The 15,603-nt window shown below is 46.1% G+C and overlaps 1 protein-coding gene across 1 annotated transcript in view; it reads left to right on the top strand.

Annotated features, from left to right (window-relative positions):
- Positions 1–329: 329 nt before the first annotated feature.
- ptpn20 (protein tyrosine phosphatase non-receptor type 20) overlaps positions 330–15,603 on the top strand; it is a gene marked incomplete at both ends in the record, with an annotated part of 38,002 nt that continues 22,728 nt past the window's right edge. Inside the window, 22 exons of the mRNA XM_080529865.1 lie at positions 330–335; positions 1,551–1,701; positions 2,035–2,198; positions 3,754–3,819; positions 4,122–4,301; positions 5,104–5,179; positions 6,217–6,277; positions 7,380–7,503; positions 7,718–7,783; positions 7,984–8,158; positions 8,352–8,487; positions 9,159–9,297; positions 9,784–9,936; positions 10,377–10,562; positions 10,782–10,944; positions 11,148–11,418; positions 11,883–11,971; positions 12,573–12,635; positions 12,786–12,893; positions 13,648–13,764; positions 15,030–15,238; positions 15,478–15,579. Of these exons, the coding sequence (XP_080385991.1) occupies positions 330–335; positions 1,551–1,701; positions 2,035–2,198; positions 3,754–3,819; positions 4,122–4,301; positions 5,104–5,179; positions 6,217–6,277; positions 7,380–7,503; positions 7,718–7,783; positions 7,984–8,158; positions 8,352–8,487; positions 9,159–9,297; positions 9,784–9,936; positions 10,377–10,562; positions 10,782–10,944; positions 11,148–11,418; positions 11,883–11,971; positions 12,573–12,635; positions 12,786–12,893; positions 13,648–13,764; positions 15,030–15,238; positions 15,478–15,579 (2,805 nt within the window). The remainder of the gene's footprint in view (positions 336–1,550; positions 1,702–2,034; positions 2,199–3,753; positions 3,820–4,121; positions 4,302–5,103; positions 5,180–6,216; positions 6,278–7,379; positions 7,504–7,717; positions 7,784–7,983; positions 8,159–8,351; positions 8,488–9,158; positions 9,298–9,783; positions 9,937–10,376; positions 10,563–10,781; positions 10,945–11,147; positions 11,419–11,882; positions 11,972–12,572; positions 12,636–12,785; positions 12,894–13,647; positions 13,765–15,029; positions 15,239–15,477; positions 15,580–15,603) is intronic.

Below are 15,603 nucleotides of genomic sequence, written 5' to 3'. Positions count from 1 at the left end.
TGTTCCGAGGGGCAAGCCGAAAAGCGAGTGGCACTCAAAAACGAGGAGTGGGGGTAAAAATAAGAAATGGGATTGGGCCTTACTGTACTAAAAGTCACTTTGGATAAAGGTGTCACACAAATCAAGGACAAGCACTTCAACAACTGTGAGGAGGTAAATCTAGAAGATTTATGGGATTTAAGTTACCAGTGCAGACAGTTACATACTGTAGGGTTAGTGTCTTTACTGGTGACCTACAGTCATTCTAGGAATCGTTTAGCTAAGTGCTGAGAATGTCAGATTAGGAATAGCTGTGGCGTGGGCTAGACGAGAGCTCTCTGCCTCACAAAATGACCGTGAGTGGATGGAATCAATCATAGATTCAGACTATCCTCCAAGACAGCAGCATTCGAATCTGAATTTATCGTGATGACATTATAATAATCATGACGCAGAATTGACATTGTCTATGATTAGGTGGCCATAGATGTTACACCCGTACTCCTACCCATTCCCTTGAAGTGTACACTCCCTCATTCAGATTTAAAGGATTGGTGTAAAAGCCAGTGCCTACATATGCAAAGACCAACACTCAAGTGTTAACTGTTAAGATCTTCTCAGAAGGGGGTTAGGGTTACCCTCAATTGGCCCTGGGGGGCCCCCAGTCCAACATCACCTCCAGTAGCATTGTGATTTTCCCAGGTGGTCTCCCATCCAGGTACCAAGCAACCCTGTTTAGTTGCAGACAACAGCCAGCAGAATGATCCAGGATGATGTGTAAATGCTGCATTTAAACAGACTAATAACTGTGAATTTACTGGTAACATGACTAGGTCTGAAACAGGACAAGATGTGACGATATAGGTCAGTCACAAGAGAGCGATGTAGTCATAGGATGTCTAATGTCCTAATTATGTTTGACTGAGACCGTAAAAACATGTTTTCCTCGTCCCTTCAAACTGTCCCTTCAAAGCAGCAGTGTTGGAGTTCGATAGATCTGTCAGGCTCAGTGAAAGCCTATTATGGGGCGAAGGGTGGTGGTGGTGGTGGTGGTGGTGGTGGTGGTGGAGGAGGCGGTGGGGGGTGGGCGGGGGGAGAGAACCAGGCACGGGGGGGGGGCTTATGGAATCCAATCAGACTCTCTATGTCTTTAAATGAGCTTGTCTTGTCTTCAGGAGGGGAATAGGAAAGACAGAAAGAGGGATGTAAGAGGAGAGAGAGCTGGGAGAAAGGGAGACTCCAACTGGAGTACATACATACAGGAAGAGATTTATTACACATGTGGCTGAGTTGATGCCAAATGAAGGACCAGTCTCTCCAACTTAAACACTCAAGACCAAATGTTTGATATGTGGGAAGTAAGTGGACAGATGCATCTCTGACCGTAGCTGTGTGTGTGTGTGTGTGTGTGTGTGTGTGTGTGTGTGTGCACGTGTGTGAGCGAGTGAGTGAGTGAGTGAGTGAGTGAGTGAGTGAGTGAGTGTCTGTCTGTCTGTCTGTGTCAAATGTGTGTGTGTGTGCTCGTTGACGCTTGGGATATGCTATTGACTGATATATATTTCTGTGCCTAGGAGTGTGTGTGGGGTGTGTGCAGGATGAGCAGCAGCACGTTTGTGACGTTAGCGGAGGTGTTGGAGGCTCGGGCAGGACCCCTGCTGGAGAACGAGGTCTGGTCCCTGCTGCTCGGCACTGCAGAGTCTCTGGTCGACGTCTCCTACAAAGGTAGAACCAACAGACACCGTTATCCCACTGTACGTAGATGAATGGTGGTTGTCTCCTCAATTCCAATGTAGTGAAGAAACCAAAAGGGCTTTTCACAGGTGGATATCTCCTACACATTATATGAAAATATAAGCATTACAATCATGAAACAGAAAAGGTCCTTATGTCAGTGATCAAATAATGGGTCTTTAGGTATAGATTTGAATTGATTTAGTCAAAAGTATTTCTATCCACCTTTCTCTTTCCGAAGACGTGTTTGTTGACAGACGTGATGTAATGACACATTATTCAGACACCTTCTATGTGTCTTATTTCTGTTTGCTTTCTTTCTAGGTCACAGCAGCATGTATAACATCATAAGTCCCACGTCCCTGCTGCTCTCGGCCTCTGGCATACTGGCGTTTAAGAACTGTGACGTGTCAGAGGAGGCGTCCACCTTCACTGCTCCAGAGATGCTGCAGGGGCGTTGCAGCTCATCCAAGTCTGCTATGGAGAAGGTCAGTAGTCTGGGCTCAGGGTAGGTCAGTAGGCTGGGCTCAGGGTAGAAGGTCAGTAGGCTGGGTCAGTAGTCTGGGCTCAGGGTAGAAGGTCAGTAGTCTGGGCTCAGGGTAGAAGGTCAGTAGGCTGGGCTCAGGGTAGAAGGTCAGTAGTCTGGGCTCAGGGTAGAAGGTCAGTAGCCTGGGCTCAGGGTAGAAGGTCAGTAGGCTGGGCTCAGGGTAGAAGGCCAGTAGGCTGGGCTCAGGGTAGAAGGTCAGTAGGCTGGGCTCAGGGTAGAAGGTCAGTAGTCTGGGCTCAGGGTAGAAGGTCAGTAGTCTGGGCTCAGGGTAGAAGGTCAGTAGGCTGGGCTCAGGGTAGAAGGTCAGTAGCCTGGGCTCAGGGTAGAAGGTCAGTAGGCTGGGCTCAGGGTAGAAGGTCAGTAGGCTGGGCTCAGGGTAGAAGGTCAGTAGGCTGGGCTCAGGGTAGAAGGTCAGTAGGCTGGGCTCAGGGTAGAAGGTCAGTAGGCTGGGCTCAGGGTAGAAGGTCAGTAGGCTGGGCTCAGGGTAGAAGGTCAGTAGTCTGGGTCAGTAGTCTGGGCTCAGGGTAGAAGGTCAGTAGGCTGGGTCAGTAGGCTGGGCTCAGGGTAGAAGGTCAGTAGGCTGGGCTCAGGGTAGAAGGTCAGTAGCCTGGGTCAGTAGTCTGGGCTCAGGGTAGGTCAGTAGGCTGGGCTCAGGGTAGAAGGTCAGTAGGCTGGGCTACTGAAGTCATGCTGCACTTGTGGTCAGCCGAGCCATGTTCGTATGTAGTGTTAAAAATGCCTATGTCAAAGAGATGACTTGGGCAGATAGTGATTTTGGAATGTAACAAGCATTCTGACAGGCTGATGGCATAGGCAATAATGCACAGTGAATCAGCAGTGTTAGGACAGTAGAGTTAGGCAGAGTTAAGAGAGTTAACTCTGGCCAGAATATGACTTAGGCAATTATGCTATGAGGTTAACGACATGTAGGATCAGCTTACTCCACCCCAACCCTTCAACATTGTAAAACTAAACATACAACAAGGGCAACACTATCAACATCACGTAATCTTGAAAACCCATCCTAGCTAAGGGTGAAGTTGCATCTGGATGCTGATCTAAGGTCAGTTTTATATGAAACGTCTAATTATTACTAAGGTTAGAATAATATCCACGGTAAACTGATCAGAGATGTACCTTGACAGGCTCCCGCAAGGCCAGATGGAAGCGTAAGCCTGCCATCTAGTGGACCTGTAAGGGAAATACTATCCCAGGTTACTGCAGTCTATTTCTGATTTATGCAGCATTCTTTATGGCAGGACAACGGCAAGGGAGTTGCCTGTAGCACAAACAGACTGGCACCCACGCTAGGGAAATACAGCCTTAGAAGTGCTGCACCTATGTAGGCCACATGAACAATGCAGGACCCGGGACACAATATGTAGGCATGTAATATGTTGATGTAAAGTGTTATTTGAGTCTTTTCAGAGGGATTGGTGTCTTGTTGATATTGTTTCATAGCTGTATTTGTCTCTCTGCTACATCTCCTTTCTCAGATGCTGGTGTATTCACTGGGCATGACGCTCTACTGGTCAGTTGATTACCATCTACCTCAGAATCAGGTGGGTCGCCCTTTTACTGCAAAGCCTTTTCTGCAGGAGACCAAACACTTAAGACAGTTTATTTCTTATAGCGATACCCAATAGTGATAGCCAGATGATTGACAAGAGGGCCAAATATGGACCTCTGTGACATGTCCTGTTTCTGTAGATAGATAGCTACCTTTAGGTGCCTTTACCTAGAGGTAACTACCTTTTCACCAAACGTCCTCTATCTAAGACAGAGCCTATCCTTCAGTGTTTGTGGTGTTTTGTTCTGAGCACCATCGTACTAATCTGTCATTCTGGTCCCCTCTCTGTCCCAGCCGGTCCAGTTGAGTGACAATGTGAACAGCCTCCTACTGAGCATGTGCGAGGACCTGCCCCATCGCAGAGTGAGTCTCAACTCCATCCTGGAGGCCTGTGAGTCTCAGCAGAAAGCCTCCCTGCTCCCACCTCCAAACAAAGTCATCAGACAACTGGTCGAGGACGTTCTCCGTGACTCAGTGAGTCTCTGTGTGTGTGTGTGTGTGTGTGTGCCTGTGTACCTGTGTGTGTGTGTGCGTGTGTGTGTGTGCCTGTGTACCTGTGTGTGTGTGTGCGTGTGTGTGCCTGTGTACCTGTGTGTGTGTGTGCATGTGTGTGTGTGCCTGTGTACCTGTGTGTGTGTGTGTGTGTGCGTGTGCCTGTGTGTGCGTGTGTGTGCCTGTGTGTGTGTGTGTGTCTGTGTGCATGTCTGTGTGCCTGTGTGTGTGGTGTGTGTGTGTGTACCTGTGTGTGTGTTTGTGTGTGTGTGTGTGTGTGTGTGTCCAAATGCGTGCTTGTGTGTGTGTCTGTGTGCTTGTGTGCTTGTGTGTGTGTGTGTGTGTGTGTGTGTGTGCCTGTGTGCCTGTGTGCCTGTGTGTGTGTGTGTGTGTGTGAGTGTGTGTGTGTCCGTATGCATGCTTGTGTGTGTGTCTGTGTGCTTGTGTGCTTGTGTGTGTGAGTGTGTGTGTGTGTGTGTGTGTGTGTCCGTATGCGTGCTTGTGTGTGTGTCTGTGTGCTTGTGTGTGTGTGTGTGTGTGTGTGTGTGTGTGTGAGTGCGTGCATGCATGCATGAGTGAGTGTCTGTCTGTCCTCCGTCCATCCGTCCGTCTGTCTGTCCATCCATCCATCCATCCATCCATCCATCCATCCATCCATCCATCCATCCATCCATCCATCCATCCATCCATCCATCCATCCATCCATCCATCCATCCATCTATCTTTGGACCTTTGAACCATTCACAGACTCATGATGTCATGTAAACAGCAGATTGTTTTCCAGGGGGACCACGGATCTCAGCCAGAAAGCGTCATCCCTCTTAGTGGGAGGAGCCAAATGATCAGAGAGAGGCTGCATGGTAAGGACCACCTTTTAACACATTGTGAAAGGGTCTGATGGAAAGGTCCCCAAGTAGGGCAATGTAATTTTTCTGTTATGAAATGAAAGGGTAGATTGTAAGCTTTCAAATGATGTGTCATACACTGAAACAAGTTGAAGAAGTCATGCATATTTGAATGTTGATACCCCCCAAATCAACGAGCTGAACAATTCTGCCTCACAGTATTCACAGCCACTTTTCACAGGTAGGTAATGGGTGGGAACAATAGCTGGTTAACTCCACCCTGACCACTCCCCCATTACACTACCTGTCATTATCTACTTGTCATCTGTCAGTGGGGTTGTCAGCTAACCCTCAGGAAACAAACTTTTTTCACAAGACTTGTTTGGCTCGATTGCGAGGTTTCACAATTCCCGACCTTTTCACCACGCCATGACACATTTGACCTCCAACACCTTTTCTTTCTTCAATAGGATATTACACACACATATATTACACAGATATTACATCACAAAACCCAATAGTGAGTCACTTCTTTTCAATTCAGAGTGAAAAAAGACTTTCACCCACAGCCTTCTGGCTTCTCACCCTGTTAGTTTGATCCTGTCCTTATCTCCACTATTGGCTGTTAGTTGTCAGATGTGATCACTATTGAGGGTTGAAAACCATCATGCTGCCAAAACATTCATCCCGACTGATTCTTTGGATTAGGTTGTATTCTGGCATGTAAACCCCAAAGCAGGTTAAATGGTGAATTTGATCTTTAGTTTCTGACAACACACCGACGTAGTCCAAGTCCATTGTTCCTTTCAGTAAATCTATTGGTCAATAGGATTAAGGTTTAAACCTAAAGGCAGTGCAGGATTAGGTCCCCAGTGAGAACTAGTAATCAAGGATTTAGTGTCTCTAGTCTCTTCATCTCAGTCCCAACACTGGGCAAACAACTCTCCTCAGGGACAGCTAACTCTCCTGAGTGGAACGTGTGTGTGTTTACGCAAACATTGCTATTATCATTCGTCTCTCACATGGTGCTTTACCTGCTTTTACCTGGACAGGTAAGAAAGGGCCGTACCCGGACGACAGAGGAGGGAGTGCTGTGAGAGGGGAGAGCCAAAGGTACTCAGTAGACTCTGATACAAAGTCAGGTGAGCTGCTGGGTTGTGTCGATTGTGAACAAACTAGAGAAAAAACGTTTTGAAATGCAAAAGGAACAACAGTGGTTCCCTTTAGATTAGTTTAGGTTAGTTTGTACCGCCTGAATTCTGTTGGTTATGTTTCTCTGAGGAATGAGTCTTGATATGTAGTGAAGTGGCACAAAGTTTACTGTTGTTGTATGGTGACACTGATGAATCCAGGAACGTATGTTCACTTACATGAGATATGAGACGGGTTTGCTCTTCACTGGTTGATGAGACACTTGTAGAAGAAGCTGCGTCTAGAAATAATTACTGTTCTTCTTATTGCATTATATTACATTTAACATGTGGCAAACGCTTTCTCTACATTTTGATTAAAGACATTATTCAGTAAAGACAGAAACAAAACATCTTCTACTCTGCTCTTACAGTGCTGTCTGTGTGTTCAGTATGTTACAGTGCTGTCTGTGTGTTCAGTATGTTACAGTGCTATCTGTGTGTTCAGTATGTTACAGTGCTGTCTGTGTGTTCAGTATGTTACAGTGCTGTCTGTGTGTTCAGTATGTTACAGTGCTATCTGTGTGTTCAGTATGTTACAGTGCTGTCTGTGTGTTCAGTATGTTACAGTGCTATCTGTGTGTTCAGTATGTTACAGTGCTGTCTGTGTATTCAGTATGTTACAGTGCTATCTGTGTGTTCAGTATGTTTTTCAGGAAGTTTACCCCTCCGACCCTGGAGACAGAAACCACGGAGCTCCCCCACAGACAGGTACACACACACACACACACACACACACACACACACACCCACACACACAGACACACAGACACACACACACACACACACACACACACACACACACACTCTTTATGACCAACAAAGACAGGTAAATACCCTTACAGACAGGTAAACACATACAAACATCAGATGTGGGACAATGTCTGAGTGAGTGAGTGACTCCCACTCCCACCAGATTTATGCGTTGTTCCTCACTCACTTTCACACACTCCTCTCTCTCTTTCTCTCTCCTTCTCTCTCCCTCTCTCCCGTTCCCTCAGACTCCCTCATGGTCTCCGTCACAGGGACAGCAGCAGTAGCTCTCTCTCCCGGAGCCCCTACCTTCCGCCTGCCTTTAAGGGTTCGCCCAGACCTCATAGTCCCTTCATTGCCTTCAACGAGGCCTCAATCACACAGAGAAAAGCCAAGGTAAATGTGAATCTCTCTATCTATCTATCTGTCTATCTATCTATCTAACTGTCTATCTATCTATCTATTTAAAGCCAAGATAAGCTGATGATAATGATGAAAATAGAAATATAAAGCCGCACAGCATGAATGACGCATAATGACTCTCATATTATTGTGTGTGTGTGTGTATGTGTGTGTGTGTGTGTGTGTGTGTGTGTGTGTGTGTCGTCAGGATCCTGAGTTTATCAGGATGGCGGAAGAGCAGCACATCGTTCTGGAGCTTCCTGGATCCATTGTGGTAAACAGAAACATTTCTTGACCTCTTTTGTCCAAGACTTGTTTTTTCTCTCTTGTCCATTTGATGTTGTATGTTGTATGTTACTGTAAATGCAGATAGATTGATCCTCTGTCTTCATCCTCTCTCTCTCTCTCTCTGTGTGTGTGTGTGTGTGTGTGTGTGTGTGTGTGTGTGTGTGTGTGTGTGTGTGTGTGTGTCAGTCTAAGAAGGGTCGTTCGTGCCTGTCCCAGAGGGAGGTACATGTCGTGATGCCTAATGGACAGGTTCTGGTGGTCCGCTGTGATATTAAGTCTCGAGGAAGAGATGTGTTTGACATGGTGGTGGCTCACGCTAACCTGGTAGAACACTTCTACTTTGGACTAGCCTTTATCGACGGTAAGGAACCTATACTAAAAATCTCTGTCTATCTGTCTGATTGTACGTCTCTCTAAGTGTTTCTGAGTGTCTGTCTGTCCGTCTGTCTGTCTGTCTGTCTGTCTAGCAAGCAGGGATCACATTCAGTATAACAGATGCCCACAATTCATATGTCTCTTCAAACCTGTCTCATTTTGTGTGTCCCATTTCCTAGATGATGAGTATTTCTTTCTGGACAATGAGACCAAAATCTCCAAAGTTGCTCCTGACAGTTGGAAGAAAGTGCATATGGCGTCCTTTCGGGTTTATCTGCGGATCAAATTCTTTGTCGATGACATCTCCTTCATTCTGTAAGTCTCATCTTTACTCCCTCCAAGGCTGGTGGTAACTGTGGGTAGGGGTGGACTCAGCCCACCCAAACATGCATCTTGTATGTAATGTAGGTCCATATAGTATGTCTATCGGTTTAGTGCTGTCCATAGCCACCGTCAGCCTTGCTACTGCTAGCACACCCCCCCCCCCCGTCCCCCCCCGCCCCCCCAAGGTGTTGGTTTTGGTGCCAGGCCTGACTCCCTCTCTCCTAATTTTGACTCCCTCTCTCCCCATTTTGAATTCACCAGGGAAGGGGTTACAGATTGCAGGGGTAGTGGAGGCCTAGTGGATAGTGAGTTGGACAGAGTTCAAAAAGAGTTCAAATCCCACCTGGGAACACCACCACTAGTGTGCCCTAACCCTAACCCTTGAGTAAGGCACTTAGCCCTAAGTTACTCCAGGGAGACCGTCCCTGTAATCTCTAATTGTAAGTCGCTTTGGACAAAAGCCTCCGTTAAACAGTTCAAATGTAAATGTGCAAAAAGTTACAGTACCTCAAACGTTTTGACAGGTTTATTCAGTACACATTAGCTGCATAAACTGACATAAAAGTATACAGTACTGAGCATACATGCAGACCTACACTGAATTAAAGCATAATGCACTTCTAAATAAAAACATTGAAATCTTGTTTTAACCATGTCCCCAGGCACAAGCTAACTCGTCACCAGTACTACTTGCAGTTGCGGAAGGATATCCTGGAGGACCGGCTGTACTGTAACGAGGAAACAGGCACGTTCCTGGCTGCTCTCGCTCTGCAGGCTGAGTTGGGGGACTACGTGTCTGAGGTACACATTACATCCGGTCAAAAAAAATGCCGGTCGAGTGAGGACGCTGGCGTTGCTTGTTCGCCGCCTCTCCGCCCAAAATCTAGGTGTAATTGCAGTATACAGAGTAGATTGTCCTACAAAGACACTTAGATTTAGATTTAGTAATCAAAAGATTAATTAGACCCCTTTCTTTTATCTATTTTTTGTTTATTTTTATTTTACTACTCAATCTTTTCAGTTTGTAAAGCGTCTTTGAGTGTCTAGAAAAGAATAATGTATTATTATTATTATTATTATTATTATTATTATTATTATTATTATTATTATTATTATTACGGTACATCCAGAGGAACATATAGATATATATATATAGATATATGATCTACATATAGATAGATAAAGAGGCATTTCTTAATTTATTTTTGTATGTATGAGCTATGAATGTCTGAGCAAGCATGTCTCTTAATGACCTGTTTCTGATGGGATGTTCACATTTGTGCTCAGCTGTATGGGAGGAGCTACTTCCAACCAGAGCACTATGTCTCCAAGCGTATGCTGGAGAAGATGGCGTTGCCCAGTCTAAAGGAAGAGTTGCCAAGACTCCATGCCAACCATGCCCAGATGATGCCTGAGGAGGCAGAGACAGAGTACCTAAAGGTAGCCAGGGCTAGATTAACACACACACACACACATACACGTACACACACACGTACACACACACACACACACACACACACACACACACACACACACACACACACACACACACAGAGTACCTAAAGGTAGCCACAGCTAGATTAACACACATACACATACACACACGCACAGACACACACACACACACACACACACACACACACACACACACAGGTGACAACACCTAAAAGTAGCAACATATCTAGAAATACACACATATATACACATACGCGACATGTCTACATGCAACATGAGTACACATTCTATGGTTTTCACCAGAAGGGGAGAGGAGAAGAGGCACACACACACACACACACACACACACAGAAACACACTCACACAGATACAGTACATACACACACATCACTGATCCTTCCTTGGGAACCCCTCCCCTCTCTCAGATCACCCAGCAGTTGCCAGAGTACGGGGTAGCGTTCCATCGGGTAGGCAAGGAGAAGAAGCCGGTGGTTGGAGAGCTGGTGCTGGGAGTCTGTGCCAAAGGACTCATCGTCTACGAGCTGAGGAACCACATCCGCACCGTCACCAGACGTTTCCTCTGGAGAGAGACCGACTCCATCTCCACCGGTGTAAGAACCACCGGAAGTACAGTCAGGGTTTATTGCATGTAGCACTAGAGGTGTACCTCTCTTTGAAACTTTTGTCTTTACACCAATTATATTATATTATATGTCATTATGTGGCAAACAGTGTACCTTGATCCAGGTAGTGTTCAGGCTTTACTTTGAACAGGGGAGAATATATAATAATTTGTAGTTGAATGTTCTTCGTGTTTGTTGTGTCCCCAGCGGCGTAAGCTGACTATCGAGTGTGGCGGTCCCAGTGGGAAGAAGCACAGCTTTGTGACAGAGAGCTCCAAGATCGCACAGTACCTCCTCACCTTCTGCTCCGCACAGCACAAGTTCCACAGCGAGATGACCTCTCGTCAGCTCAACCACTGCACGGCACAAGGTGAGCAACAGTGTGAGCCGCAGTAACGCCCACACACCAACGCACAGACACACCTACTCACATTTCTATAGTCCATTACTAGGGCCCAAGTCTTTCCATGATCAGACTAGACATAACTCTCGGTGACACATACGGTGACAACAACGTACAACAGAAAGTACAGCAAGTATAGCGATGACCCTGCCTGGTTGGTGTTTTTCCAGATGACAACATCGAGAAGTACATGTCTTTGTGCCGGTTGCGTAACCCCCACATGAAGCGCCTGTCGTGCTCTGAGGGGGTGTTGAACGTGTCGGGGGGGTTGCCGGTTTCCGGAGGGCCGAGGGACTCGCTCAGCAGGTCCTGTACCGACCTGACGGCCCAGGTGGAGGAGCGGCTCCGCCAGCAGAGGGAGCTGAGGAGGACCAGTCAGGAGACGCCGAGACCACCAGAACCCCCAGAACCTCCAGAGACCACGGAGGAGCGGAGCTGGAGGTAGTTCACTAAATGACTCAGTTTAGTAGACGAATCAGTTTAGTAGACGAATCAGTTTAGTAGACGAATCAGTTTAGTTAGATGACTCAGTTTAGTAGACGAATCAGTTTAGTAGACGAATCAGTTTAGTAGACGAATCAGTTTAGTTAGATGAATCAGTTTAGTAGACGAATCAGTTTAGCAGACGAATCAGTTTAGTAGATTAATCAGTTTCGTAGATGAATCAGTTAAGTAGACGAATCAGTTTAGTAGATGAATCAGTTTAGTAGACGAATCAGTTTCGTAGGTGAATCAGTTTAGTAGAAGAATCAGTTTAGTAGAAGAATCAGTTTAGTAGAAGAATCAGTTTAGTAGAAGAATCAGTTTAGTAGACGAATCAGTTTAGTAGACGAATCAGTTCAGTAGAGAATATTTACTTTGGTAATCGTTAGTATGACATCCATGACTGTGTTTCTATGTTCCAGCCCTTCAGAGCCCATCCACAGAACCATGTCCAGCGCCTCGCTACAAAAACAGGACTGTGAGGTCCTCTCCATCTCCTCCTCAAAGCCAGGTGACCATACAGAAGATCGCTATGGGCCACCTTTTATCTGAACTATTTATTTTATCAAGCTCAAAATGACACAGTATGAGCCCCGCGGTGGTGTAGCGGTCTAAGCACTAGCCACTAGTGCAAGCTGCCCACCGGGGACTGGGATCGAATCCCAGCTCGCCAGACCCGGATATGGCCGGGGCACACACAGGGAGCGGCATATTGAGCGGCCGCTCCCGAGGGCGGTATAGGAATATTTCCGGACAAGGATCCGTCGCGCAACAGCGCCCCCGGGGTGCCGGAATAACGGTGCTGGGCTCGAGGAGCCAGTCAGCTAGTCTGCCTGGCGGCCTCCTCTGGGGCTGCCGGCCACGGGGTCGTGCGGCGGATCCTACGCAATAGGCAGGGGATAATTGGATGCTAGGTTGGGTTCAATTGGATACCAAATTGGGTGAAAAAGGGATAAAATCTGAAAAATAAAAATAAAAATGACACAGTATGTTCCATTTATCATAAGAGGCATAAGAGGCATTTTTAGTTGCTGTTGCGTTATTTAACAGTAGACACGTCTAAGTGCTCTTTGATAGACACAGGCAGGTTCTTAACCGTCTGTGTTTGACAGCTGACACCCCGCCCAGGGAGATCATCTGTGTGACTCTCAGGAAGGACCCCAAACTGGGATTCGGTAAGTGACATGGACGAGGGGGATTAGGAGCGAGGGGATTTATTTGAATTAGAAAAGCAGAATAAAAGCATAGACTAGGTCAGTTAGTGTTCATTACAAAACTCCCTTTCATGTTCTCTCTCTCCTCTCTCCCCTCTCCTCCTGTCTCAGGGTTTGTAATACTGGGAGAGGACAACACGGGTCAGCTGGACCTGGGCATCTTCATCGCCTCCATCGTACCTGATGGCCCGGCAGACAGGGACGGCAGAATCCGACCAGGTACTGAACAGCCCACGTTACCGCGCGCCTTACTGACTAACCACTTCAGTAGTTAAAATACCCTAGTATACATATACAAATACAGCAGTAAAACAGTCCCACTGCACTCAGTGTTCCTCAATTCAAGCATGCTGGTCTATGCAATTGAACCTACTGAAAGAGCTTAAGATACACGGTTTGTATTGGAAAAACATGTCATCCATGAGCAATAGGTAACAGAACTCATGAACGTTTGCAAATTAACTGTTAACTGTTCCAGATAACTGTCACCATTGATATGATACATATTCACCTTGGAATTTCAAAGATATTGATCCAGAGGTCGAGTTAGCTTTCTTTAAATGCCTTCAGGATTACCTGTTGTCCTACTTCTACAGGACTTTATAACACTTTATAACCCTCCTCAAACATATACATACACCCTCTTCTATTTAAGAGCTGCCCACTGGCTCCTGCTGTACTGCCCTGCAGAAGCTAACTGCAGTAACTACGCAAATAGTGAAACTGAGAAAAAGTTAAAAAGGTTTAAAGTTCTTTAATGACTATCCAGTCAAATGCAATACTGCAATTCTTTATATCCCTTTTCTCTAAAATGGAGCAAGATTTAACTCTGAAACTTTGCCACAAGACTAAACAGATATTGAGAAGAAATTTTGAGGGAAAAAAGGTAGTTACTGCGGTTAGCCTCTGCAGGGCAGTGTAGCTTACTCATGACCAGCGTCTCCACGCCGTGTGTTTCCCGGTTGATCCACAGGTGGACGTCTGATCTCTCTGAACAAGGTCAGCCTGGAGGGCGTGACGTTCACCACCGCGGCCGCCATCCTGCAGAGCAGCCCTGACACGGTGGAGCTCATCGTCTCCCAGCCCAAATGTACGCACCACTGATCTGATCTTCCTCCCCAACACACACAAGTTTCTTCCAGCTTTAACCCTACCCACATGTACGCACATACAATACAATACAATTGCCCTCCAGAGGACGTTTATTTCCACATGCTCGTACAGTAAAGAGACCAATAAAACAAAGCCCAACACCCAGACATAGATAGTGATACAGACACTTCCTACCTTCCTTGAAACACAGTGCCATGCTGTAAGAGCAGGGACCCACTCACACCTGATCTCACTGAGACTATCCTGGATACATATTTGTTAGCCTCACAGCATAATTGCCTAAGTCATGATTCACTTGTGGTCAGCCGAGCCATCTTTGTATGTAGTATCAAAAATGCCTATGTCAAAGAGATGACTTGGGCAGATAGTGATTTTGGAATGTAACAAGCATTCTAATAGGCTGATGGCAAAGGCAATAATGCACAGTGAATCAGCAGTGTTAGGAGAGTAGAGTTTTGCATAGGAGTCATTTTACTAAAGCAAAGCTCAGTAAGCTGTTCCCCGGCACGGTCGACACTTGTGACAGGTGTTCTTCTTCTTCTGCTGATCACACACATACTGTATGTTTTATTCCTGCCCAGTATTAAAAGAATACTGGTCTTCCTTTTTTGACACTATGTCCAGAGCTCTCAATATTGCCCTTTGATAGCAATTTTTGGGATGCCAGCTTTAGTGAACAGTCTTAACAAAAAGTGTGCTAGTGTGGTTGCTTTTGCCTCCCTTGTTGCACGCAGACGCATATTATTACACTGGAAGAGTTCTAGTCCTCCAAGCTCATTCTCCTGGTTGAAGGACTTGCTATCTTTCCTCCACTTAGAAAAAATTAAATATTCTATAAGAGGTTCAATTGATACATTTCACCTCATATGGGACCCTATCCTATCCTACACTGAGACCTCGACCTTTCCCGACTCTGTAGAAACTGGAAGCCCTACTTGTATTATTTTTATTTATTTTTTGTCTGTATGTTATTTTCTCTTTTTTGTTTTGTCATGTTTTGTTTTTAAGTTTTTGATTTTGTTTGTATGTCCTTACATTTTGTAAGTATTTTCTATAGAGTGTAAACTGTATGTACCTTTTTACTTTTTATAAATGCTGTATTCATAATTGTTGCTCTCCAAAAAACCCAATAAACAAAGTAGAGAAAAAAGGAGAGTAGAGTTAGGCAGATATCTCAATTTGGCCAAAATATGAAGGCAATTATGCTATGATGCTAACAATGTGCATCTGCTCTTCCATCAGATAACCCGAGGGACAGTAAGACTTCCCTGGCCCCCAGCGGTCTGGGGCTGATGCTGGAGAGGGGCTTCAGCTCCCAGACGACCCTGAGTGGAACCGAGTTCCTGCCAGCCATGGAGGAGCTGGAGGAAGCGCTGGCTCTGTCTAACATGGCCACTCCCAAACGTGGCAACAAACTCCACATCCCAGTGGTCCGCATCCTGGACGCCCAGGTAGACCTCCTGTAGCAGTAGGAATCTGATGTCGAGATGAATTATCTTGTTGCCACAGGCGACACCAGGTCAACAGGTTTTAGTCAATGTTAAATGATGAATGGGTTAACGGTAGTTCATTAATGGGTTTATTTGTATGACGTCACAAAGAGCAGTAGTTGTATAATTGCGTTCTTGTTACTCATTCTCTGTGTGTCTGTGTCTCTGTGGCCCCGCCCCCCCGACCCCCTCCTTGTCAGGAGGTGCGCTCCAGGTCCTCGTCTATCTGTCTTCAGAGGGCCGGGGAGCAGATCGCTGTGGACCTGAGGAAAAGGAATGGCAGCCTGGGCCTGAGTGTGGCTGTGAGTGTGTTTAGTTTACACACC

This window comes from Nansenia antarctica (genome assembly GCF_963989245.1).
Source record: "Nansenia antarctica genome assembly, chromosome: 1".
Taxonomy (NCBI): Eukaryota; Metazoa; Chordata; class Actinopteri; order Argentiniformes; family Microstomatidae; genus Nansenia; species Nansenia antarctica.
This window is presented reverse-complemented; position numbering and strand designations above follow the sequence as displayed.